The following is a 27854-nucleotide window of genomic DNA, read 5'->3' as shown; positions in this document are numbered from 1 at the left end:
AAATAGCTGAGCTCTACTTGGAATTGCACGAATAAAACACGTTTCCTTGTGCAGCATGGTTAACAACATGTGTACATATATGCTCTTTATTCCTGAGGGGCTGTGGGGTCTCACAAAGTCTGGATTTCCTATAGAGGGGGCTCCTTCAGAGCAGATGGCCGTGTTGACTGTCCTCTGCACCTCTTCAGAGCCTCCCCGTTCCCTTCCACTTACTGGAGAGAGTTTCCTGCTTGGAGAGAGGAGATTTCCTTGAGAAATTCGATGCGCTCTGCTTGCTCCCATGAGCCTGCCTTGTGGACCCTCCCAGGGAGTCCTGCAGCTGCAGGAACTAGAGGATCATGGAGCCAGCCTCCAGCGTCCCCGGTCTGTGGGCTGCAGTCTCAGGGGCTGTGGGGGCTGGACAGAGCTGCGGGAGGAGAAGGTCCTGGGCAGGGGTGCGGGGGGGCGGGATGAGCTTGCATGACGGACATCACCCTGCAGACGCGCAGAGGATGGTAGGGAACAGGACGGAAGCCGGAGAGGTGAGGGCTGACGGGGCAGTGTTCCTTGCCGGAGGGAGAAGGGGAAGGTGTGGGCTCTCGGGTGAGGTTGGCAGTGAGCCAGGTGGGGGAGAGAACTGGCAGGACCTTGGGGAGAGCATGAGGCCGTGACCCACACAGAGGCAGTCACAGAGAGAGGAGGACGGGGTGGGGGAGCAGCCTGCACCCTTTAATGCCTCCCTGCCGCTGCCTTCTGCCCGCAGACCCAGTGGGGGCTCCTCCGAGCTCTGCTGGCTGGGCTGGGGGGGCTCCTGCCCTCGGGGGCACCCGCTGTGGACCCACTCCTGTGACGTCGGGCTCCTGGAGGTCAAGGACCTTGGTCCTTCCTGTCCATGCACTGCTGGGGCCCCAGCCCTGGCCCTCGAGGAGTGTCCGCTGCCCGTCCCCCAGACATCCAGGCCCAGGGCCAGCCTGCAGGGGCTTCATCAGGTGGAAAGGCCCTGCCTTAGACACTGGAGCCATTGGAGACTTTATTGTTCTCACGACAGGACTCTCCAGTCCCAGGGAACCGGGAGTTTGGAGAAGTCTCTCACGAAGTCTGCCTAAAGCAGCAGAAATTGGCTGGATGTCAGTACGTCGGTGAATTTGCAGTGAACGGAGCAAACACTAACCTCCCTTTCTACCTCCGATTACTGGGGGGAGTCCTGCTGGGGGGAGGTGCTGACCGGGGACGGGGGGCTGGGATTTCAAGGCCCCAGGGCTGGCTCTGGCCCCGCAGCGTCCAAGTGGCTCCTGGCTGTGCTTGGTGACAACTCTCACAACCGGGAGGTCTCTAGTGACGTGTCTGGGACTCCATCCTGGCTGTGGCATTTACACAAAGGGCCAGACGGCAGGCTGGCCGCATTGAGCATGATCGGGGGCTTGGAGGAACAGGCGACAAAAGAGGGGAGACCCAGAAGGGTCCCAACAGGCTGGAGCAGAGAGATGACCTAACAGTGCCCTGGCATGTGGGCTCTGCGAGGGCAGGGCCGTCTGTGTCTGCAGTGTGAAATCCCGAGAACTCTGAATGGTGCCCGGCCCATGGCAGGTGCTCAGTAAACACCAGGTGAAGGTGGACGAAGCTGGCCAGGTTTAAATGTTTGGTCCTGGATCTACTTGGATCTACAAGGAGCCGATGCGTGTGGCTCAGCGGTCACATTTACAAATCCTTGCAAGTCTTCATGAACACTAGCTTGAAATTAGGGTGTGATGCGTCCCCAAAACCAGCCGGTCTTAGGGTGCACCACGGGGGTGGGGTAGGTAGAAGGCTGGAGGTGTTGATTTGAACCATCTATGTGACTACAGGGTCTACCTGGGAGTGGCTGGGAAGACAGGAGACGACTGGCCTGGAGAAGAGGCTCAGAGGTGTTCTGGAAAGTTCCAGGGAGAAGCATGGGGCCTGGACAGAAGCCACTAGGGGGAAATTTGTGGACCAACCTCAGTAACTAGGAAGTGGTCTTGAAAGGGCAGGGGGTCAGGGGATGGAGGTCAGGGGTGCCTGACCGCCATCAGGCAGGTCAGCCCCAGGTGTGGGGGTGTGGGGCTCAGCCCCAGGTGGGAGGCTGCCTGCAGTGAGGTTTGGGGACTTTCCTGGGCCTGGCCGCAAGGTGTATGACGGCAGCCCCACGCACCCAGGACGTGGTCCGTGACTCCTCGGATTTGGACTCGGGGGGGCCAGGAGTCCCGCACTGACAACACAGGAAACCCCTTCGGGGGCTCCCTGCCGGTCTGCCCAGGGACTGAGTCACCTGCCCCTCCAGAGAGCAGTTCCCTGGAGCAGACCGTTTACTTCTCTTCACAGCGGGGGACGTCCCAGCATAAGGAGCCACTTATCTATTATTCCAGTTTACCTGAAGTTTTTCCAATGTTTTGAAGGATTTTGTCCAGAATTGATAGTTTTTTATATTGCTCATTTTGTGAGTTCTTCTTTCCTGTGGAAAAAACAAGTACAATGATCACGATTTGGTCGATCATGAACCATGACCCCAAACATCTCTCCTTTTCAACTTCAGAGGCCTTCAGGGGGCCCAGAACCAAGAGTGTATGGCTTATGCTCTGGCGCTGGGTGGAGACCAGCTCTCGTCATACTTTCTCTGTTTTCTCCTTACCCTCTGGGGATGCGCCTGCCTGGTTCCCCCTGTGGGTGATGCTCCTGGTCACTTGGATGCTGTCCTTGCATCTGGACACATATTTCGTAACACATCTCACTCCTCAAAAGGGCGAACCCCTACCCTTGCCCTGTCCAGGCCTTTTTACCAATATTGTGTGGGACTGGTCTTGCCACTGGGGAGAGGGACAGATTGTGGGTTCATGGGCTGGGTCCAGGGTGGACGCCGGCACCACAGAGTCGGGGTGGGAGAGGGCCCATGCAGAGCAGCACCCAGCCTGTGAGGCTCCCTTCCTCAGGATGCGGCCTTAACTGTGGTCCACAGGGCCTTCTCACCCCCTTCTCCTTCCTGACCTTCCCTACTTTCAAAGTGTCTCAAGGAGACCCGCCCCCCTGAAGTTCTCCCAAAACTCCATTTGAACACAGCCAGGAACACTTAAGAAAAATTTAACTTTAGCACATTTCTATTTGTCCAGCATATGAACCCTAAGTTGTTGCTGGCTGGTCTGCATCTCCCCTTGCTCTGCGGGTGTTTAGAAAAGAACAACCCCTCCTTTACCTATAAGCATCTAGCAGGTGCTCCGTAGGTATTTATTGAGCGAGTGAGTGAATCTTTTGTTGAAGCTAACGCCAATAGGAAATTAATGATTATGGCATAAAATTACATGTGTCCCATGGGACACTTAGATGGTAATAGAACCTGAAGTTCAGGCACATTCTGGATGTCAGGAGTGGTGCTTTGGGTCATGAAGACTTTTCAGACATTCTGGAAACCACACAGGCTGTTGGTTATTCTGGCAACAAGACAGGGAAGCTCTCTGCAGAGTCTTCAAGCTGCTTTAGGCTTTTAAAATATTACTCCCAAGTTATTTTAAGGCAACAAATTCATATTTGTAAAAAGTATTATAAGCTCATGGTAGAATTTTAAAATTTGAAAAAGAAGGTCTGTGGAAAGTAAGGCCATTTCCGATACTTGACTGCTCATTTCCAGCTTTCTCCTGGAGGCCGAGATTGCCATCCGTTTCTGTGTCTTCCAGTGATAATCTATACCACAAAGATTGTTGCCAGCATCATCCTCTCCCTGAATGTTTCAAGCCACATTTACATTTTTTTAAGAGGAAATAGCTCAGGAAATTTTGGCAGACAATTCAGGCTGGCTGACTTATGGCAACATAGAATTCATCAATAAGTATAAAAATTTTTGCATCTTCATTTTGCTTATTTGTGGAGTATAATCTACAGCCTTTAGGATTCCACATATCATGGTAACATTTACAGGGTCCCTATGTAGGTGTGGTTCCATTTGAACATCAGTGCACCTGATGGGGCTTGGGGGAAATGTTTACTTTCCGTTTGTAGATGAGACCCCAGTGAGGCAGAGCAGCTTTGCCTCAGGTCACTGAGATGGTGTGAGGCCCGGCTGCGAGAGAATCCTTTCAGGCCGTCCTGAAGCCTCTGTCAGAGTTGAAATGCAGGGCTTTTCGTAGCTACAGGATTCCCAATGGAACCACATGGGTGAAAGTCCACTATCTGAACTTTCATGCATGGAAAAGATGGAGTAGTGAGGACCAGGTTTATGCTCCCAATTTAACTTAAAAACTAGGAAAAAAGATAGGAAACAATGATTGCCCATACATCAGACAACAGGCAACAAGGGACATGATCCCTGAGAAGAGAAATTGACAAGAGGCTCCTCATGACCGCTCCCATTCCTGCCTGGAGAGTTTCGTCAGCATGACAAGTGAGGACATAGGCAGAGCCCTGTGGTCTCACCAGGAGGAGATGGAAGTGGGAGAGGCCAAAACAGCTAGAGAGGTCAGAGAACTGGGAGACCTGCAGAGGGTTGTCTCAAGTCTCCAGCTGAGTACGGGTCAGTGAGAAGCCGTAGGAAGCCTGAGGATGGAAAAAGAACCCCCAAAAGGGTGACAGAACAATTTCCAGAACTCACACAGGCCAGAAGCAGACAGCGTCCCCACTGGTACACATAAAAAGCCTCATTAGACACAAGGCATACTCAGAGTTCTGTTGCCTCAGTATCGGGGAATAGTCACCTGAGAATAAGTACTGCTTGGTCTTAACTAACAAAGCTTAAATGAGAACCTCAAAAGGATCAACTCTTTCAAAGTTATTTAACTGGGTTCAAGAGCAAAGCTTGCTAGTATTTTTTTTTGAAGATTTTATTTATTTATTTGAGAGAGAGAGAATGAGAGATAGAGAGCATGAGAGGGGAGAGGGTCAGCGGGAGAAGCAGACTCCCTGCTGAGCAGGGAGCCCAATGTGGGACTTGATCCCAGGACTCCAGGATCATGACCTGAGCTGAAGGCAGTCGCTTAACCAACTGAGCCACCCAGGCGCCCGCTTGCTAGTATTTTTTAAAATACAACAATATGTAACACTCAACAAAGTGAAATTTATAGTATCTGGCATCCAAACAAAAATGACCAGGCATGAAAATAAGCAATAAAATATGATCTATAAAAAAAAGATCTATAATGAGAAGAATTAATCAATCAAAAGTGACCCAGAAATGACATAGATAATAGAATTAGAAGGCAGGGCTATTAAAGTTTATCATAACACCATATCCCATATGTTCAAGAAGCATAAATTCTCAGATTACATAAAAAAAGCAAGACCTAATTGTACACTGCCTACAAAAACCCACTTTAAATATAAAGCACAAGTAGGTTGAAAATAAAGTGATGGAAAAGATCACCTAGGCAAATGCTAATCAAAAGAAAGCTAGAGTGGCTATTTAAATTTTAGACAAACTGTCTTTAGGAGCAAAGAATATCACTAGGAATAAAGAGGGTCATTTCTTAATGTTAAAGCAGTAATTCATCAAGAAGATATAACAATTCCATATTTTTATGCATGCAGATGAAACGCAATGAAAGAGCTTCGAAGTACATGAAATGAACAGTGCTAAAGCCAAAAGATATGGTGTGCAAATCCACAGTTATCATCTGAGATTTCAATTCTGCTTTCTTAATAGTTGAGTAAACAAGGAGACAGAAATTCAATAAAGATATAGAATGCTTGACCATGGTGGTTCACCTACTTGATCTAATTGACATTTATAAAACACTCCACAAATCAACAACATATACACATTCTTTTCAAGTGCACATGGAATACTTGCTAAAGTACGATATATTTGGGGCCATATGGAAAGTTTTTAAAAATGCATTAAAAACATCCAAGTCATATAATGTGTGTTTTCTGACCAAAACGGAATTGAATCATAAATCAATAACATAGTGGTATTGGAAAAGTCTCCAAATATTTGAAAATGAAATAGCACATCTCTAAATGGCCTACAGGTCAAAGCACAAATTTAAAAGTAGAGTTAAAAAGCATTTTCAACTGAATGAAAATAAAAACGTAGCATAGTGAAATCTGTAGGATGAGTTTAAAGTAGAGCTAAGAGGAACTGAACGTTCATAATAAAAAAGAGGAAAAGTCTCAAATCTACAACCTAAGTATTCATGTTAACAAGTCATTTTAAAAAGGAGAGGAAAAAAACCCTCAAAATAAACAGAGGAAAGAAAATAATAAAATTAAGAGAGGAAATGACTATGATAGAAAATAGAAAAATAATACAGAAAAATGAAACCAAAAGCCTGGTTCTCTGTGCAGTTCAATAAAATTGATAAACTACTAATTAGACCACTAGGGATAAAAAAAAAAAAAAGGCAGAAATTACTGGTATCAAGAATGAGAGAGCTGACATCACTATAGTTCCTGCAAACATTAAAAAGTGTAATAAGAAACTATTATGAACAACTTTTACTCTTTAGATGAAATGAGCAAATTCCTCTAGACATGCACTACCAAAGCTCACTAAGGAAGATATAGAGACACTAAATAGCCCTTTATCTACAGAAGGAATAAAATATGTACTTAGAATCTTTCCACAAAGAAAATATAAGCCCTAATGTCTTCATTGGTAAATTCTATGAGACATTTTAGGAGGAGGCAATATCCATTTCATACAGACATATCTAGAAAACTGAAGAAAAGGGGACACTTCCCAACTCCTTCTGTGAAGTCATTACCTTGAAACCAAAACTAGACAAAAGCATCAGAGAAGAAAAAAACTATAGGCCAGCATCACTCATGAATATAGATGCAAAAATTCTTAACTAAATTTTTGCAAATTGAATCGAAAATATATAAAAAGGAAACTGTATCATGGGTTTATCTTGAAAATACAGGTCTGGTTCAACACTCAAAAATCAAGACACGTAATTCACCATATGAACAGAATAAACAAAAACCAACTGATCATTTCAATAGATCAGGGGTTGGCAAGCTATGGCTTATAGGCCAAATATGGATCAGCACTGGTTTCAGTAAATAAAGTCTTATTAGAATGTGGCCACACCCTTCTTTTATGTATTGTCTTTGGCTACTTCTGTGCTACAATGGCAGAGGTAAGTAGTTGCAACAGGGAACCATATTGCCCTTAAGGACTAAAATATTTATTATCTGACTTTTTACAAAAAAGTTCTCTATGCCCACAATGGATGCACCTAAGTTTGAAAGAATGTCTGTTCTTACCATTTGTATTTAACCTTCAACATTGTACTGGAGCTAGCGGAGTAAGGCAGGAAAAACGAATAGAAGGTGTAAGTATTGGAAAGGAAAAAAAAAGTCTATTCACGGATGATATGCTTCACTATGTAATCAATCCCCAGGAATCTACAGGAAAGCTTCCAGAACTGAAGATTGAGTGGAGCAAGGTGGAAGGGTGCAGAGTCTTGTACAAAACAATCACATTTCTATACACTAGAAATGAACAATTGGAAGTCAGAATTTTAAAAAGCAATATCATTTATGATAATGCCAAGACTATGAAATATTTGTGTATAAATCTAATAAAATATACGTAAGGTCTTCATGCTGAACCCTACAAAACACTGGTGAGAAAAATTGAAAGGGACCTAAACAAATGGTGTCATTCATATTTATTTGAGAGACAGAGAGCAAGCACTAGCGGGAGGAGGAGCAGGAAGGAGAGGGACAAGCAGACTCCCCGCTGAGTGGGGGGCCTGCCATGGAACTCAGTCCTAGGACTGCGAGATCATGACCTGAGCTGAAGTCAGACACTTCAAAGGACTGAGCTACCCAGGCGCCCCTGAATGGCGTCATTCATGAGTGTGGAAGGCTGAATACTGTTAAGAAGTCAGTGCCACCAAACCGATCTATAGATTTGTAGCAATCCCAGCCGAAGTCCCAACAAAATTTTCTGCAGGAATTAACAAACTGTTTTTAAAAGACAAAGAGACCAGAATAACCTAATTGATTTTGGAAATCAGAACAAAGTGGGAGGATTCACACTACCTGATTTCAAATTTTGGTATCAATATATAGTGACCAAGACAATGTGCTATCTGAAGAAGAATAGATCCTAGGTCAATGGAATGAAATTGATCCCAGAAATAGGCCCACATGTATAATAAGATCAACTGATTGTCAACATATGTGCAAAGGCAATTCAACAGGGAAAGATGAGTTTTTTTTTTTCAACAAATGGTGTTGGGACAACTGGACCTCAATTATGCAAGAAATCAAACCAAAACAAAATAATTCTGACCTTACACCATATATACAAATTAACTCAAAATGGATCATAGCCCTAAATGTAAAATCTACAACTTCAAAATTTCTAGAAAAGAACATAGAAAATGTTTGTGACTTTGAATTAGGCAAAGATTTCTTATATTTGATACCAAAAATGAAAATTGATCCATTGAGTTTGACTAATATTAAGAACTCCTGATCTTTGAAAGACACTGCTATGCAATGAGCCACAGACTGGCAGACAATCTTTCCAGTCACACATCTCACAAGGGACTCGTATCTGGAATATATAAATACCTCTCAAAACTCAAAAGTAAGAAAACACTCATGAAAATGGGCAAAATATTTGAAAAGACACTTGACCAAAAAAGATATTTGGATGGCAAATAATACATGAAAATATGCTCAACAGTATTAGTCATTGGGGAAATGCAGATTAACACTACAGTAAGTGTTGAGGAGGACCCAGGACAACTCTCACTCTGCTAACAGTTCCTTACGAGGTAAAACACAGCTGCCACACCTTTAGCTGTTTACCTAAACGAAGGAACACTTCATTCACCCAAAACCTCGTATGCAAATGTTTCCAGGGGCTTTATTTGTAATTCCCAAGCCTGGAAACAAGCCAGATGTCATTTGGCTGGTGCATGATGTGTAAGCCAGTGGCAGCCACCAGGGAACACTGCTCAGCCATGGAAAGAAAGGAACAGCGATGGGCAAATGTGCATGAGTCTCAAATGTGTTGTGCGAGTTGAGGAAACCAGACTCAAAAGTCTGCATGGTATACGTGGTATATGACGTTCTGGAAAAGGGAAAACGATAGAAACAGGTTACAAGTGAGTATATGCTAGGGCTGGAGGTGGTGGAAGGAGTGGAGTACAGAGAGCATGGAATTTTTGGGTGATGCACTCTTCTGTGTCATGTTTGTGGTGCAAGTTATGTGAGTTTGTAATGAGGATGAATTTCACTATAGTGCACTGTATCTTACCAAAACACAGGACGTCTGGTAGGAAGGCCTAATGCGTCTTACGAATCAGGATCTGCCCCACGTTCTTACCTTTGTCATCCAATTTACTCGTCCCAGCAACCCCACTGCTTTAGGCACTCTGACCCTGGCTTACAGACGATGAACTGTAGGTTCAGAGAGGGGAGGTCACTTACCTTAGCCAAGAATAGGGGGAGCCAGGGTCTGACGGGCTCCTACCCTCTGCCTGCACTGTGTTCCACGTTCCCATGCCTCACAGAAACTTGTCCATTTGCACCCCCTTTAGCCCAGAAAGATGTCAGGAGGGTTAGCTAGATTCCCATCGGAAGATGACAAATACCAGTAAGAACCGGGGTTAAGATCAAGCCGAAAATGATCATGCATCAGGGAAAGGTCCTATTACATGATCAGTGGCATCCTGCCACTTAGTAGCCTAAGAGAACTATCCCAGCCCAGGAAGAAGAGCCAATGAGTTCCCGAGAGGTGCCCTGCTGTGAGGCCAGAATTTCACATTAGAGATTCATTCCTTGGAGCCTACTTTGAACCCTTTTTGACTCACAATCCCAAGGCGTGGCTCAGGAGGATGGTGCTGTGTTCACTATAGGTTTATGTCTTTGGGGGAAGGCAGTGGTGGAGCTCAGCATACCCCTGAACAACGGGTCCAAAACACTTGGGGTGGCTCGGCGTGTGGAACAAAGGTGCACAGGCTCTGTGAGCCTGTCTGTGTGTCCATTTGGGGCGGAGGCTGGAGCTCAGGGAAGCCTGTCCGGGGGAGATGCCCCGCCTGCGGCAACAGGAGCAGCATGCACGTCTGCTCCCGGTGGAGCCTGGGTGTTGAGGGCCGAGCACAGAGAGGAGGGAAGCCCGAGGGGCGCCCCAGCTGCGCTGAGCCGCGGGGGCCCCTGAAAGGGCTGCAGGGACCGGTGTCGGACCATCTGTGACCGCACCGTCATTTCTAATGGCTCAGCCTAATCCATTAGTCCTCAGGGAGGTGTTATAAACGACTCATTCCTTCCAATTTCGAAGCCCCCAAGTCCCCCAAACCACTGCTGGCCAGAGACAAAGACGATGACTGTTTTCCAAGGTGACCATTTGTCCACAAATAATATGGGTTGACTTCTAATGTAGTTTAGACGAAATCACTGCAAACTCTGGGGGTTTTGGACGACAGACAAGCAAAACTCCACTTTGTACTTAAGTCCGTGCTGAAGGGAAGAGAACATCAGGAAAACTGACTGCCCAAGAACTCTTGAGGGGAGATGATTTTATTTCTGCGGGCAGGAGAAAGTTCTAGATGAATCTGCCCACAAAGGCTGGGGACGGTCATGCCTGCTGGGGGCGCCAAGCTCTGCGGGGCTCCAGGGCTCCTGGTCCCCACGCCTGAGTCCCCACAGAGGCAGGAAGCGCTCCCTGCTGGCTTCTTAGATGGAAATCATTTCCTGCAGTGAACACCTGAAAGGTAAATCACCACCTCATTGTTCTCCCTGGCGACGTTTCCAGCACATTAACAGAGCAGGTGGGATCTGCCAAGCGAAAGACAAGAAGGGTGGAGGTAGGGGTGCTGGGCCGCCCACAGAGCCGGAAAAGCCAAGAACTAGTCAGCAGAGCTGGTCTTGACTGTTCTGGGCGGCTGTGGGAAACGGGCTGGCACAGGGTTCTCTAGGTGTCCTTGGAACGGGTATGACTCCCAGCCGGCATCTGGAGCAGGCCCCGGGGCCCACTAGGGTGAGAACCTTGGTCTGCCGCCTCACAGCCCCCATCTGGGAAATGGGCTGACGCAGGGTTGCTGTGAGGGCCGAGGGGGTGCTTCAGAGGTGACAGTGCCGGGCACACCGCAAGCCCTCCCAGGGCAGCAGCATCACCATTACCACAATGCTCATCACGGTCCCAGAGGAACAGTTACCTTCATGACGACGCTCTGTTGACAACTATGCACACTGTTCATCTGCTCACTCGCCGACTCTGCAAACATGAGTCAGTGGTGACTGGGAGCCAGATACAAGGGCCCAGGGGCACCGTGCATGAGGCTTCCTGGAGGGGCTCACAGTCTGGTGAATGTCACAACCCCCAGTGTGGCCATGGTCTGCCCCCTTCCACGGACGCATGCAGAGGAGTATGGGTAAGCACGAGGGGAGTAGACAAGAGAGCCTCCCTTAGAACACGTGCGGCGTCCCTGTGGGTTCCTCCAGGTCCTCCCAAGGAAGAATAGAAGTTACTGACGTGAAGAAACAGCTTTTCAGGCCAGAAGATCATCTTAGACAGGAAGCTCTCTTTCCCTCAGTTGAGGCGTGTGTCTGCACATGGGTCTGTGCATCCGCCCCTACATCATCATTGTCTAGTGACCGCCACACTGGACATCTTCCCACCGTCTGCTTGTTCTGTGGAGGGGGCTACGTTCGCATGGTTTCTGGGGAGAAAGTAGATCCGGTGGATGCTGGGTTCAGCAGTGACTCTGCTGAATGCCTGCTGTATGCATTACCGTGGGCCTGCACAGCACCTTCCAGAGCCTGCCTGTCCTGGGTCCTCCCTGCAGTGCTCTGGGCCTCGGTGGCGGGGAGAGGGGGGGATGGCATTGCGGGGTTGCAGGCAGAGTGTCTGAGTTCTGTGGAGGAGTCGTCCTCTGGGAGACGGCTGCTCTCTCACTGGCCGCAAAATCCGCTTCTCCAGATCAGGGAAGGCAGTGAGAGCGGCTTCCCACGCTGGCGGTCTGGGCTGCCACCCCTGGCTGGGAGCTTAAGATCCACACGTGACAGTGTCAGGCCCAGCCACAAGTCACCTACCCCCGCCCTCCTCCGTGCCTACACCCACACGCGGCCTGTGGGCAGCCATGGGGACCACTGGCTTGGGGGGCCCTTTCTCCTGCCATGAGGGGCTGAAGGGCCCCTGGAGGTAATGCCATCATGGTTGTGGGCAACATGGTGCTGGTTGAATTTCCTCCTGATTTCCCGTCCACAACAATGAAGCTCAGGGCAAAAACAGGTTCAGGCCACGAATGAGACATGGAATGCCCTTGCTGTTACAGCAGCTGGACAAAACTGAAGGCCCGTCAGTCTTGGCTCAGGAGTGGGAAGACTCTGGAAGGTCACTTCCCTGCCAGACCACAGCCTCTCACAGAAGAGCTCCCAAGGTGGGTGTGAGATTCTAAGGGGCCCGGACACTGATCACTCAGAAGCAGCCTTCTGGCAACCTGCCCCTGCTGCCCCTGTGGGACCCACATTCCCCTCCTGTCTCTGGCCAGTGCCGGGTAAGAGGGCCCAGACGACCATGACGGAAACAGTGTAGCAAAGAAGACAGGGCTCCTCTGAGCCTCCCACTATTTCTTAATTAAATTAAAATGGCAAAGTATTTACTGCTTTTTTAATGCAGTCCACATTCAGTGGGGAAACCCCGTGGCCTGTTTCCCAGGCACTGGCTTGTAGGTATCTGCTGCCCAGTGGGGTCATGGGTCACCCTAGAGGCCATGTGTTGGTGTCCTTTGGAAACAGGGTTGTTGCTGCTGTGACTAGTTAGAGGCAGTCACATTGGGAACAGGGTGGCCCTAATCCCATATGACTGGTATCATTATGGACACAGAGATACATGCACAGGGAGGAGGCCACGTGATAACATGGCAGAAGTCAGGGAGAGTCTTCTATAAGCCAAGGAACCCCAAAGACCTTGGGGAAACTACCAGGAGCTGGGAGAGCATGGGAGACACACCTCACGGCCTCCAAGGGAACCAGCTGCTGCCCTTCATCTGGGACTCCTGCCCCCAGGACGGAGTGACAATCTGTTCCTGCGGTCCCGCATTCCCACCGACATCAGAACCGAGCCCAGGTGCCCAGATGGATAACGCACCTGGAGCCCGCTTGCCCTGCGGCGCGGCGAGGAGCCCCCGGGGGCGGGGAGGGAGTTGTCATGACCTAGGTCTTTCTGTCTCGGGAAACACAAGTGCCATCAGCACGTGTGCTCTGCTTTCCCTTCTTGTGTTTTAAGTGTTGGTGCCAACCCCGAAAGCTGATTTCATGGCCCACTCATGGTAGCAGCTTGAAAACCGCCCGCTTGAGGGAACCTCTTCCTTTGGAAAGGTGGTGCCAGCGCCCATGGAGGCGGTGGTTTCTCTCCAGATGCTCCCATTGCCTTGTCTCGTCTCTCCTCTCTGCCAGGCTCATCTTGTGGTTCGCCTTCCACGAGCTTCTCTTTTTCCCACCTGCTTTTCCAGCTGGCTTCCTCCGGGCCGCCGTCTTCCTGGCCTGTTTCCCGCCGAGCCCATGAGCACCGCGGGGCCGGGTGCTCGGCGGTTCGTCTGTGGGCCCAGAACCAGCGCCTCGTGCCGCGCAGTGACTCTTGAACGGCCTTTCAGTTGCTCGTGAAGTTGTGAGAATGTCATGGAATTCTGCCTTTTCTCGGTGTTAATGAATCAACGTTTTCTCCACACATTCCCCAGCAGCATCTTTGCCGGTCTTGTGCTCAAATGAACCCCAAGGTTTCGGGGTCCCCTTCAGCTGTGACGCTTTGTTAATTCATCCAGAACCCACAGACACCTGCCCCGTACAAAGTGTGGGGTGGCAAGGAGGACATGACATTGACACCCCCCTCAGGAGGCCATAGTCCACGGGGGCGGGGTCACAAAGGGCTCCTGTGACCAGTGGGGGGGGGCACGGAAGCAAACCAGCCTCGATTTCCCCAGGAAACCAGTGCTCCCAGCTCCACCTTACATCTTCCCCTCAGTTTTTAGGAGCCAAGTTGAATTGGGAACTGCCTTAACCCTTCTGTTTAGCTTTTTCTAAAATACTAGAAGGTCTGACTCAGGCTATAGCAGGAAGTGAGAGAAGCAAAGAAGTGATGCAGGCTCAGGCTCGGTTTTCCCGACCCTTCCCTGGAGGGAGGCTTTGGACTTCACGATGCAGTTTCCTTTTAATTAAAAGGGCTGACAAAAGATCCAAGTATATAGTGTATACCTACAGGGATACAGCTTAGTTATTTAAAAATGAAGAAATGGACAAAAATACAGCAGGTAAATTGAAATAATAAGAAAGCAGATCGTGGCAATCCTTATATCAGAGAAAGTAAAATCTAAGCCCCAAAGCATTAAACATGACAAAGAAGGGCTCTTTTTAATACTGAAAGCTAGAGTTCACAATGAAGAGATAGTGCTTATGATAATCCACACACCAAACATCACAAGAATCATGCTTGTAAAGGAAAAATCATGCTTGTACAAGAAATGCAAGGATACACACACAAAACACATTTATAGTGGGGGAATTTGCACACCATCCTAGTAAAAGAATCAGGGGAGAAAATAATAGGGAAGCAGAGGGGGAGCTCAACAACATTGTCGATAAGCAGACGTGATAAATACACACCAAGCACCCTTCCTATCCTGACAGCAGAAGACACATCTTCTCAAGGGCTTGTGTAATATTCATAAAAATTGATAATATGTCAGGTTGCAGAGAAAACATAAGTCAACCACAAAGTGGAACTATTAAAAACACTTTCTGATCATAGTATAATAAAAACTAGAAATTATTAACAGAAACAAAGAGAAAAGGTCCTACCACCTAAAAATTGGAAAAGATTTTATTAGACAACTTTTGGGTAAAAAGGAAGTGCAAACTAAAATTTATAGAATTTCTGGAAAATAATGATATTTAAACACTATGTATGAGAATCTGTGGGTTATGTTTAAAGGAGCAGAGCACCAACCACTTATTAGTAAAATGAAATAAATGAATTACTCAGCTCTAAAACTGGAAGACAGGCAACAAAGTGCACTATAAAAGAAGCATAAAAAAGGAAATATTAATGAGAAAGGTAGAAATTAATAAAAGGCAAAATGGAAATATAGTGAAGTTAGTTAATATGTCAATACCCTAGCTTTTGGGAAAAAAAATAATAGACAAGCTACTAGTTTGCCTGATTAGAAAGAAAAAGAAAAAGCACATATTTATAAAATAAGAATGACGAGGAAATAGCAGTGGGCACAAAGGATATCTTTAAAATAATGAGTTGATTTAGAGACCTCCATGCAAATACATTTGAGAACACAGAAGAAATGGGCCGTTCTCTAGGGAAATGGAGTTTGCTAAAATTGACTCCATTTGATTAAGAGAGACTAAATGAATCGCTTTTCCTGGAAGAAACAGAAAAAGTTACTAAGGAACTACCCGAGAGAAAACAGCAGAAGGAGATGGTTTCACAGGGCATTTCTAACAGATCTGAAAAGACCAGATGGTTTCAGTGCTCTAAATCATCTAAGAGATTCAAACAGGAAGGAAAAACACTTAAATTCTTTATTGTGAATTAGGTATAGCATTGACATTTCAACCTGATAAAGAGTACAGAAAAATTACAGACTAATATACACCCATGAACTGTATTTGGGTTCAAAAATACTAAATAAAACATTGAGGAGCAGAATACAAAATAATCAACATGACCAAGTAAGATTTATTCTAGGAATGCAGGGTTGGCTCAATGTTGGAAAATCCATTCATGCACCATTCACATTACTAGGCCTAAAGAAAAAAAAAATTTAGTATTGCCAAAGAATGAAAAAGACTGTGATAAAATGTAAAAAAATTGATGGATACTTTCTTCAGATGTTAAAATATGTATGCCTTTGTCCTAGGGCCAGAATCTTATTTATTAGCTAAACACTAGGGGTATTTTAGCTAAGATGGTGAACAAGGCACAGAAACCCACTAACTCTGCTACTTTTGACCATTATTCTCGAAATATGAGCCAATGCAATTAGATAAACCAATGAGATGCAAAAACATTGGTAAAGAAGAAGAAAATTCTATTTGTACCTGACAACGCAGTATATTTGGAAAACCCTAAAGAATCAATGATAAACTGAACTGAGGCAGTAAAATGATTTAGTAAGACAGTAGAACAAGAAATTAACCTACAGAAATCAATAGCACTCACACCCACAAATAAAACAGGTAAAGCACATGGTGGTAGAACCGTTCTCATTCATAACCAGCAAGGCAGATGACTGGCCCGCCCTGGGTCTCCCCGGCACGTAGGCAGGGTGGTTACCAAGTAGCCTTTACAGCCCTTGGAAAGTCTGTGCTTACCGGCAGGAGAGAACTGTGATTCACCATAACCCTCAGGACCGGCAATTTGGTAACTCTCATCAATGCTGGGTTCTTTGATGATGAACATGGAAAAAACAGGTGGACATTGTTTTGATTACACACTTATGAAGGTTTTGTCTGATACTTTATATTAAAACTTTAAGTTGAAATGCCAATATCATTTTCAAGTTTAATCTAAAAATGTGGTCTGGAAAGTTATCATGCAAGCATCATGTCAGATGTCATCTGACTATTAAGAATATGTATTTACTCGTTTGCTGACCCAGCCTCCCAGTTATGAGAATTTACGTGTCCAACAATAGGCAAACACATGCACACCAGGCTGTTCCTTGCAACATCATGTTTAACTGCAGAAACAATGTAAATAGAAGGAAGTAGAAAGACCACACGTGGGCAGGAGCCATATTTCCTTCTCTGTGACAGGCTGGAGCGGCTCTTGGCCCAGAGTGTGCAGGGAACAGGGCAGAAGCTGGGAATTTACGGTGAGCACCTTCATCTAACGAGGGATGGAGATGTGAGTGTATGCTTATTTCCTCATTTGTGTCAAAGGGAACACAGGACTCTTGGGGTTGGTGCCCTGGGGATGCACGTCATGGTGGGCTGCTAGTAGTTTCCGGTATGTACCTTTTTCTAATGTGATGACTTTTAAAACCACGGTAATGCTCACATATTCAAATATAAATATCTAAAATCAACAGCACAAGGAGACCAAAAAAATATGCCAATAGTAGCAACGAGCTAAGAAAGATGTGCAGAGAATGGGCAGGAGGAAAGACCCACTCTAGGTGACTTTGCAAACTACATATTTTTGGAGAGAAAGAACTCCTCATAAACACCATTCTCCTGTTGGCAGATTTGATTTTTCCAGGGGTGCAGGGTAGCAAATTCTAAGCCTCTAGGACTAAGCAAGTGCTTAAATTATTGTGGAAAATGGGAGCCATATTTTTAACAAAGAGTTGCAAAGGAGCAGGAAGGAGGCCTGGAGGCATCCTGTGATATTGGGTGGAATCAGATTATCAGCTTGAAGTCGTGGTTTTATGTAGAGAAAGAGGGCGGGCGACAGTTCGATATAATTCTGTATGTGTGTGTGTGTGTCTCTGTGTGCGCACGCCTGTGTGCATCTGTGTGTGCACACGCATGTGTGTGTGTCTTTTTGTGTGTCTGCATGTGTACACGTGAGTGTGTTGGTGTTTCTCTGTGTGCATATGCCTGTGTGTCTGTGTGTGTGTGCCTCTGTGTGCGTATGTGCGCGTCCACGTGTGTGTGCCTCTGTGGGCATTCGTGTGTGCACACATGTGTCTCTGTGTGCGCCTTTCTGTGAATCTGCGTGTACGCATGTGTGTGACTGTGCATCTCTATGTGCATCTGCACGTGCACACGTGTCTGTTTCTCTGTGTGCATCTGCGTGTGCACACGGGTGTGTCTGTGTGTCTCCATGTGTGTGCCTCTGTCTGCATGTGCACGTATCTGTGCCCCTCTGTGTGCACACGGGTGTGTGTCTGCATGTGCATGTGTCTCTGTGTGTGGTCACACATTTTCCAGCCCTGCCTGTGGAGGGAGGCTGGAAGCATTGGCATTCTCCTCGAGTCCGCCCGGCACCCATGTCTTCGTTTCTAAGTTCTGTCCTCTGGGAAAAGAAATCAGACTCCAGGGCTGGGGCAGGGAAAGGCCTAGAAGCCTAGAAGGCCTCACAGCGCCAGAAATTAGGGAGGTGTTCAAGAGGAGGGCGCATCAACAAGACAAAGAACCAAATGGAAGGAGCCCCCAGGGCAAATCTGGGGTGAGCCAATGAGGCAGGAACAAAGGAATGAATGAGTAAATATAGGACAAGCTCTTCCTCAGGGCAAAAATCCCAATAAATAAACACAGAGGGAGAGAGAGAGAAGCAGAAAGTTGCCATTTGACAAGGTCCTGCCTCAGGGCCCAGCACCACACCCCGCAGGGCCGGTGTCCCATGAGCTGCACAGGTGACCTCTCTTCTGGGCAGTCTTCAGGGTAAAGGAAAGATCTGTCACCCCGTGGCACCCCTCGGAGCCTTGGCCAACTGGAATCCATGTCAGCCACCTCGGCTGTTGGAGGGACGCTTCTCCCCATTCCTGGGGGCCTCCCTGGCTGGCAGGGGGCACTGGCTCTCCCCACCCGCCCCTAGGAGGGGCACTGACCTAGCTGGATTTGGGAGGGGCGGGCAGTGTGGAGGCCCTTCCTCTGGGCGGCCCCCTGCTTGCAGGGACCTTCCTGCCTTCCTCCTCCAGGCCCTGCTTTCCTGGGGTCAGAGTCGTGGGCAGGGGTGGGCGGCTGGCGGTTCCTCGACAGAGCCGGAAATCTGCCCCCGTCGGGTGGGGCTGCCTCCCTGTGCAGCCACGCTTTCATCCTCCATGAAGGGGCTGTCCCCATCTGCCCCTGCCTGGCTCCTCCGTCCTCCCCACTGGGTTCTCCACGCAGGTAGGGGATTGGCGGGTTGCATTTACCATTATTGAAAATTTTGTCCTCACTGCCAAGAGAGAACTGTGAATTATCTGGGAGTCCATGATAATTCTGAGGAGCACCAACTTGAAAATTCTCATCCAGGTTGGAATCTTTGATGAACAACATGGAAAAAATAAGGAAACAATTGTTTGATTACACACATACGGACATTGTGGTCCACACCGTATTTTACGGAGTGCTAATGGAGTGTTCAAGTTCTACTGAAAATGTGCTTTGGAAAGTTAAAATGTAGGAGAGTCAGGCATCATCTGACCGCCTTGCACCCAGCCGTGTGGGCCTCGGCAGATGTTGGGTGATGCTAATCCTAGGCACTGGAATTTACATCTGGATGCACAATTTCCAGACAAGGCTGAACTTTCTTGCTGCTGAATGTAGTTCATGCGCTGCGTGTAGATTTCGGATACCCAGCTCTCCCCTTAGCAGGTGTCACCCAGACACTCAGCCTTGGTTCTCCACGAGCTAGTTTATGGGTCTATGTGCGTTCTGAACACCATGAAGCTGCACTTTGGAAAAGCACGTTCTTTGTCTTTGCTCACTACCAACCAGGTGGCCTTGGATAAGTGCTTCAGACCCTAGTTTTATCCCCCGTGGAATGGGGTCATGGTCACCGTCCACTCTCTCCAAAGGCTTAGGTACGCGTCGGTGTGCTGGTAGTTGAAAGCTCCTATTTCCATGTGCCCCGTTTTCCTGCGGTGGCTAAACCCCATCCGCAGCCTGAGCACAAGACCTTGCTTGCACGTGCACCCCAGAGACCAGCCCCAAATAGAGGGAACTCGTCTCTGCCCACCCGGGCTTGATCTCCTCGGTCTCGGGAAGGTTTAGAAATGGTTTGGGACAACTGTCTCTCTCACATTTCATTTGTTTTTGCCCCAGACATAGCTGGCCTTAAAGAAAGCAGAATGATGGGATTGTGTCTTCACCACCACAGACCCAGGAATATACACAATTATAAGTTTAAGAATGTATACTTGCTTTTTCCCATGAATAATTTTGTTGATATTGTTGATGCCGTCCTTTGTTTTCCAGCCATTGATGATTTATTTGGATCCAGCATCTCTCGGACTAGAATTTCATCTTGGGAAGAGCACACAAGGACATGTTAAAGGCAGCGGTACAGGACCCATACCCTTCTGCTCTACGCGGACCTAAGGCGGTCTGTGAAGCAGGGACTAGAAACAGGGACTCGAGGAGCACCACGCCGACGGGATTTGGCTTCCTAGAGAACCTTGTCTGGGTGGGAGGCCACTGCCTCCCTCAACAGTTTCTGAAACCTGAGACCGTCCAGATACCCTGGACGAATAAGCACTGCCCCCCAAAGACACGATGCCAGAAGCCTGGCCCCAGGGGCAGCCACACTTCTCGCTGCCCCCTGTCATTCCGTCCGCTCTGAGGCCTTCCCCAGGCCGTCCCCGCGTGAGCACGCTGTCCTTCCTGAGTTCTGCATGACGCGGCATTGCTTCCTCCCCTGGCGCCTTCCTGACCCCTCCCAGGAAGCTTTTAACAAAAGAGCACCGGACTTCGTGTCCGACAGAGGGGGCCCACGTTCTGGTTCTGCTCTCACTGGACCGTGATCCAGGCAGCTGTCCCCTGGAGCCTCAGTTTTCTCATCTGCAAAATGGGTCTGTGTTTATCTCCTTGGGCTTGTTCGGAGGTTCACATAAAGCAGTGCACATGGACAGCACTTAGCACGGCTGGGGACCATGATGGAGGCTAAATACAAAGGAAAAGGGGGCAGCAGCAAGTCACCCTATCTCTGCAGCCCAGCGGGCACCCTCACTGGCTGGTCCACGCACTGGGACTGGAGCCCATCCAGCAGGGTGACCACCTGCCCGGGTTTGCCCAGACTCTCCTGGTTCAGCAGGCAAGTGCCACATCCTGGGAGTCCTGAGGTCCTGGGCAAAGCACACGGCTGTCCACCGTGCCTCCGGGTCATGGGAGATAGATGAGTTCAGGGGGAGAAGACCTCAAGTGCCACTGGAAACCAAGATTTGGCCGACATGCCCGGGGAAGTGCTCTGCGGCTCTGCAGCTTTCCCCCTCAGCTTCACTGTCCCCCTTCCTCTCCCCACAGACCCTGCACTTTGCCCTGGGGCCATGTGTGCATCCCAGCGGGGCAGGGCGTGCAAAGGGCCCCGAGAAGAACTTCGCTTCTCCTGGCAAAGACAGCGGGTGCTTCAACCTGTACCCTTCCTTCTTCCTGCCCTGGGAGTGGCCACCATTCTGGGGCTTCAGACACCACCCATGACCACAGGCGTGAGCTCAAGGGGTGGCCGGGGTGACCTCAGGGACGTGGCTGGACGTCACTGAGTGGCTGGTAACACAGCAGCGCAGCCCCTCGGTGTGGAGCCCCTGCGCTCTGGCTCTGCTCACGTGGCCAGGGGCATTCTTCGCTGCTGCCTGCTCTGGTTACACCGGCTTCCACCTTGGGAAGACCTCGGCCGCTCTCCTGGGCCAGTTATAATGCAGAAGAAGACTTACAGTGTTAAGTCCCTAAAAATCATGGTGTCTAGTTAGATTTTGGGTCTCAGAGAAGTTATTCATGTGAATAACAAACATTTATTGAGCACTTACTGTGTACCAGAAACTGCCCAGGTGCCCGGAGGTCAAGGACGGCCCAGCCCTGGCCCCTAGTCTCTGTCCTGAGCAAACCGGCCATGTGTGAGGGGCAGGACTCTACACGTGTGACCGTGCACCGCACCTCACAGAGCACCCACCAGGGGCTGAGGTCAAGGGGGCCCTGAGGCAGGCGGGGACCGGCAGGGGACAGGAGTCCGACTGAGCGGCACGAAGAAGTGGGTGCTGCTGGAACCAGTCCTCCTCGGGAGGGAGGCTGCAGTGGCTTCCTGGGGACACCAAGTACCATCAGCTGCAGACGTCCTGGGAGGTCCTCAAAGCAGGCGGTGACAGCCCCACTGCCGTGGACAGTGTCCGTCCTCAGGACCAAGAGGAGCCCACAGCCGGCGGACTTCACACCACTTCCAGAGCAGGAGGGGAGCAAGCCAAAACCTAACCTTTCAACAGCCTCCAGAAGCATTGTGCATCTGATTGTCCCCAAAACCTTCAGGGAGCCCGACAGGTCGTGCAAGTGAGAAAACAGTCTCCAGATCATGCCTAATTTCTTACGGTTACATTTTTCTTTTCTGGAAAATGAGATATTGAGTATACAAATGGGCAATGACCAGACCTACATAAAAACAAAACGAGCCCACTGTGTCAGCCACAGACCAGACAGCCGGGCTGCCGTCGAGAAGTCCCCCCTGCAGGAAGGTGATTCCAGCAGCAATCCTGGAAACCAGACACCCCCGGCCCCCCGGGGCCACCTGCCCCTGATGTTCTGAGTCCTGGGACCAACCAGAGAAAGCCCAGGGTGCTTTCCTGACCCATCCCGCGGGACCTGCTTCTGGTTAGCTGCCCGGTGTCCCGGCCGGTGCCCACGTCACCCCCTGAGCCGTCTCCGGCCGGTGCCCACGTCAGCCGCCCCCCACCAGCCGTGCCTGTGCCACCCTGAGGTCTCCCCGCCCACCTGCCCGGGTCTCTGCCACACGCACGTGACCGTGGCCTGGCCGACGGCCTGCTGCAGGGAGCTCTGACTCCACAGCCCCTGCTGTTCTCACCTGGTGGACTTCGCGCGTCTCCAGAGACACGGATGTCTCCCTCTCACGGCTTCCCGCTCTCCACCCGGGAGAGGTGTGTGTGTGGGGGGGGCTGGGGGGCAGGAGCCTCGGTTCCCCTTCTGGGCTTTAGTTGATGAGCCCCACAAGGTCATCAGAAATCCCAGTGACTCCATCCTTTCCTTTTCCCAGGCAGTTGGGACCTTGGGTGGCCGGCCCACAGGACGGAGTGGGTGCTGGTGACTAATCCTGCGGGCACCGAGGCTGTCGGACCCGCCAGGAAACCTAGGAGTATCGGCCGCCACCTCTCCGACCTGGGGTGCTTCGTTCCTGCCCGGCCGGTTCCCGGGACTCGCGGTTGCCCTTCCAGGTCCGGCCCGGAGCTCAGTCTCCCTAACCCGAAGGTAGCGTTTGAAGGGTGTCTAACGCACACCTGCGCGGGGCAGAGTCCTCCATGTACCCGAGTTCTCTCCACGCCCTGAACCACACACAGAGCCGATGTTACCATTTCATCTCACAGACAGGCTCTGCTGCAGGGACACAGGAAGGAACCTGTGGGCGTCAGAACCGCGTCTTCTGATTCTGAGACAGAATTGCTTAGGTGAGCGGCCGGTGGCCACCCCACAGTGAACTAGAACGTTCATTCATTCATTCACTCGCTCATGTAATCTGCCGATCTACCTGTCTCTCTGTCTGTCTACCATCTCTCTGGCAGTCAGAAGGGATTTCCCAAGCCTCTGCTACACCGGACTTGGAAATGGGGCGAAGCCCAGGGTCCTGGCAAAGGCGCTGCTGGGAAGGGTCCACGTCACCCAGCAGGGAGGCACTGTCCTCAGAACTCTGCTCTCTGAGTTTCTAGGCCAGGAGGGCAGCCCAGCGTCATGCTCCCAGGCTCCTTCTCAGAGAGAAGGGAATCCCCAGTTCCCAGCCCCGAGCCCCCTCTCTCAGCTCAGAGGGCTTCTCTAGGCTTCACTTCTACGAAATGTAAGATGAGTGTTGGACCAGAATGGCAGGCTCTGTAGCTCTGGCCACATGGACACACGTGGATCGTATCTGGTCCAATGGAGATGTCCTCTGGTTGCAAAGTGCACACCAGATTTTGAAGACTGAGTGTGATAAAAGGCTGAAAATATCTCCTGAGTGCTTTTATGTTGTTACACACTGCAACAGTAACATCAAATAAAATGTGGTTAAATTAGTTTCACCTGTTTCTTCTAAACAGATACAGCTACTAGAAAATTTAAAATGATATCTGTGGCTTGGGTTGTATTTCTCTTGGACAGCCCTGTGAGCTCCCAGGTTCCCAGCACAGCAGGACTTCCGGGCAGGTCTCGATTCCGATTCTGGGCATTGCTAACGAGCTCCCGGTGACTCAGCCCTGCTGGCCCACGACCTCACATTCAGAAGGGATGTCCCAAGGCCCTTCTTTGGTCCAAAGGCCTAAAATTCTACTTCTTTCTTAACTTCTTGGGAGCTTGACTCTTCGGGTGTAAGCATTAAAGCTAAGGGCCACAGGGAATGTGATTCTAGCCTCAAACTGAATTGCACCCCCCTCCACCTTGTGCAAGGAGCACCAGATTATCTGGGAAACACCCGCTGACAAGCACCCACCCTTCCAGATACAGACCGGATGCTGATACGAGGAGGTTCCTTACCAAATACTCCAGGCATATCCTCTTGACTTTTTGAACTGGGTGGCATTTCAGTGGTTGGACCTACGGGGAAAATAAATACCCTAATAGTTTAACAGTTCATGAATTTGCGCTGGCTTCTCTCTAAATAGTCTCCGTTTTGGGGCGCCCACCAGCCTGCTGCGGGGGAGAAGTGCTGCCCGGGGTTCCCAGGACCGGGCTCGCGTCTGGGAAGTGGCGAGCAGAGGGGCTGTGTTTGGAGTGATGCGCCCTGCCCCTGCGCTCGGACTCCTGCGCTCTTGGGCAGCGCTCCCTGGCGCCGTCCCTCACAGGGGAACAGACCTCCTGGCTCCCAGGAAGCCGCCCTTGCAGAGCTCCGAGGACAGCCAGCCAAGAGGGACACGCATGTCCTTGTGTAAAAAGCACATGGTCGCCTCCTCGCTGACTGGAGGCTTAGGGATAGGATTTGGGGAACGGGAGTGTGGACTGCTGTTCCCCTTGGGGTTCCCCGGTGGGGAGGGGGTCCCAGACACACCGGCCACCGGCTCTCTCTCCCCCTCGTCAGCACAGCCATTCCAGGCGGTCTGTCTACAGGTAAGACGCGGGGTCTCATGGGGGAGTTGGCCGGGCCAGACGGCAGACTTCCGTGGGGTCCCTGGACGCCTGAGCTGCAGCCTTCCCAACAGCCTCGCTGGCCTGAACCCGCCGTGCTGGGGACCCAGCTGTGTGTGGTGACTGATGCGGGTTCCCCGCGGCAGCAGCACCAGCCAGGGGCTCCCTGCCACTCTTCTGGCTCAGAGTGGGGCGGTCCTGGTCCCTGTCCTCGACTCGAGGTCCAGGTCAGCCTCTCGTCCAGCCCCCCCCGGCAGCCGCAGGCTCCCGCAGGGGAGAGGGCAGCCCCAGGACCGGCCGGGCAGGGCCACCGGCTGCAGAGCAAGGCGTCTGTAGACGCTCGGTTTCCAACAGTAAACCAATGACGACGCTGATTTTCAAATGGATTTAATGATGGACAATCTGCATACCAATGGACTCATCTGCGCGCAGAGGGCTTGGAACAATGCAGGAAATCTATGTAAAAAGGTCTGCGCTGAGATGACAATCGCTTCCCAGTGTGCTGACCTTCCGTAAACGAAGCAAACAAAAGTACAGTTCTCTCTGGATGAGGCATTAATGAGTCATTAAGAATGGGTACAGCTGCGTCTGCAAGCACTTTGTTAAAAATATTCTTTTCATTTTGTGTCTGTCCCGTAATTATAATGGAAGTATTGTGCGAGTCAGCCAGTAAGCGTGTGCAGAAAAATATTTATGTTTTATAATATGCGCACGGTTTTTAAAGTGCGTCAACTGCGGTTGCCGGGATGTGTTTCGCCTGTTGTCACCCCCGACTGACAGTCTCTGGGCTTCGAACCGCCAGACGCCGGAGTTACCAGGATCCCCCGGCCCCTCCGCCTCCGTATTTGCACAGTGCCCAACCTGGCCACCGGGAAGGGCTCCTGTGGACCTCGGCGGTTGTGCTCTGGTTAATTTGGGGCAAACGAGGCAAACCAGGCCCACGGCTGCCGCCCTCCATCTCTCCTCGGGGTCAGGCCGACCCGTGTGGCCGACGGCAGCGCTGTCCGTGGAGGCGGTAAGCCCCCGGAAGCGTGAACGGGGACTTCAACTACCTCCATTTTGACCTCAAACTTTCTAATTGATGATGTGCTTCTTTCGGGCTTATCTCTTCACTCAGGCGAGAGACGGGGAGGGCCAAGCAACCTCGGATGGGAACCGACATTGCCCCTGAAGGGTAAGGCCGGCCCGCCCGGGACGGACCCCGAGACACCGACCCACCTGACCTTCCCGCCCACCTGCCCGCACCTGCCGGCCTCTGGCCCCCGTTTCCTCCTAGAAACCTGCGGGTGGTTTCGGCACTTGGGAGGTGCTAGCCCGCGGTCTTCCCGGCGTCGGCCTCACTGAGACCCGCTTTCCTGCGTGCCCCCCCCCCCAGTCTCTGTGCCTGTGCATTTGGTCAGCGCGAGTGGCCACAGCTGGCCTGGGCGGGGCCCTGCGCCCCGGCTGCGAGCCGTAAGGAACCCCAGTGTTCGCTTTCAGGAAAGGATTTCGGCCCTTAACTGGTCTTCCGAGCCGGGGAAGAGGCCGGCGGTCCCCAGGGCTCCCCGTCTCGACAGGAGAGCCGGTCTGGGAGGGGCAGGCTGGCTGTGGCGGCCGCAGGAACGCTCCGTCCGTCCGCGCTGGGGGCCGGCCCCGGGGACGCGGGCTCGCGACAGTCGTGAGCAGGAAGGGCCCGCTGGGGGGACGCGCGGTGCCATGGGCGGCACTCGGCCCCCACGTGTCACACTGTCGTAGGCGCCTGGGAGCTCCGTTTCCTTAAGACAAGGAAGCTGGGGACGTTCGCGTCTTCCCTGACCGCCTGCCTTCTCACCCCGGCCCCGGACAGCTGGCCCGGCCCCTCGGGTCAGCGCGGGCACGGTGAGGCCGGGAGGGGGAGCGCTGTGCGGGGCCCGGGGCCAGCACCCGCCTGCTCCCAGGAGAGCCGCACCAACCCCCTGGGGACCCCCCAGGGCCTGCACGTCCACCCGGGGAAGCTGGGGCTGGGGCACCGTCCCGGCCTATTTCCTTCCATCTTTGGGGACCCCCGAGGAAGGTGGACGAGGGGGGCAGGTCGCCTGAGCACGGAGCTTCCCGGCGGGAAGTGGGGGGGTCACGGAGCACCCCCTTCCTGCCGCCCTGTGCCCTCACAGCCTGCGAGTCCTCGCCTCCCTGGGCCGCTCTGATCCTCCGCGCGGAAGGGGCCAGGACGAGAGTCGGAGCCAGGGGTGCGCGGGGGCCCGCTGGGGGTGATTGGAACTGTCCCCAGCGAGGGCCTCTGGGACCGCAGGGGACTGCATCCGGCCCGTGCCTGCGTGTTAAGGACACTGGCATGTGGCGGAAAACCAGCTTCCCTTAGCAAGAAGAGGTGTGCGTGGAATGACGGGGCCCACTGGACGCAGCTACTGCACTCCCAGGAGCAATGGGAGAGCGTGTCGCGCAAGGTGCGGGACCCCAGCCGGTGTGCAGCTGACGCCCGGGGTGCGGGTTCTTTACGCTCTATTCCTCGACTTTGGGCGAGTGACACATTTTCCATAATAAAAGCGATTGCGTCCTATGGAGTTCTGGCTTAAAAGGGCTTCAAAGATAGAAAACGGTTCAGTGCACTCCATTCTCCCCCAGAAATAAATGATGAATTGGGTAAGTAGGGAAGGACCCGAGGGAGAAGCCATGGTGGCCGGATTCAGCCCCGGGGAGGCGAGTGTTTCTACCGCCTCGATAATCCACTTGTGACCGTACCTGAAGTCATATTGATCGGTTGGAGCTTGGTTTCATGCCAGCAAGACAGCAGCAGGACAAACAGGGTCACTCCTCTGTTCCCTGCCATGTTCCCTCCAGCTGAAGGAGGAAGACCTTCCCCTAAGGCCCTCAGCTTCTCCTGCTTTGGTCTCCAGGATACCGTGGAATGTCCGGGGACCTGTGACATCACCGCAGGAAGTGAGCCGGGTCCTGCCCTCTGTGTGGGGGGGTCGTGTCCAGGGACCTGTGACATCACCGCAGGAAGTGAGCCGGGTCCTGCCCTCTGTGTGGGGAGGGTTGTGTCCAGGGACCTGTGACTGAGAAGAAGCCGGGAGGCTGGCTGGGGCAATAGGGTAACAGACATCCCCTTAGTGCCCTCAGTGCCTGTTCTGGAGCCTTCCCCTGACTACAGACCTTGAAGCCTGAAGGGCTTGGATATTAATCAAGACCCTAAGGGCGGGGCGCCTGGGTGGCTCAGTCGTTAAGCGTCTGCCTTTGGCTCAGGTCATGAT

The 27854-nt window shown here is 51.0% G+C and overlaps 1 protein-coding gene across 1 annotated transcript; it reads right to left on the bottom strand.

The window, feature by feature from the left end:
• Positions 1 to 59: 59 nt before the first annotated feature.
• SPACA7 (sperm acrosome associated 7) lies at positions 60 to 27528 on the bottom strand. Its single transcript, XM_025874919.2, has 7 exons — positions 27343 to 27528; positions 24040 to 24099; positions 19747 to 19848; positions 18756 to 18863; positions 16267 to 16338; positions 2369 to 2449; positions 60 to 229 (listed from the first exon to the last, which is right to left on the bottom strand). The coding sequence occupies exons 1-7, from the start codon at positions 27428 to 27430 to the stop codon at positions 210 to 212; spliced, it is 531 nt and encodes a 176-aa protein (XP_025730704.1). The 5' UTR covers positions 27431 to 27528; the 3' UTR covers positions 60 to 209.
• Between the last annotated feature and the right edge of the window lie 326 nt (positions 27529 to 27854).

The sequence above is a fragment of the Callorhinus ursinus genome, unplaced genomic scaffold, assembly GCF_003265705.2.
Source record: "Callorhinus ursinus isolate GAN/ISIS: 27379988/994484 unplaced genomic scaffold, GSC_fseal_2.0 scaffold79, whole genome shotgun sequence".
In the NCBI taxonomy this organism is placed as follows: domain Eukaryota; kingdom Metazoa; phylum Chordata; class Mammalia; order Carnivora; family Otariidae; genus Callorhinus; species Callorhinus ursinus.
Note: the sequence above shows the minus strand (reverse complement) of the source record. Positions and strands in the feature narration are given on the sequence as shown.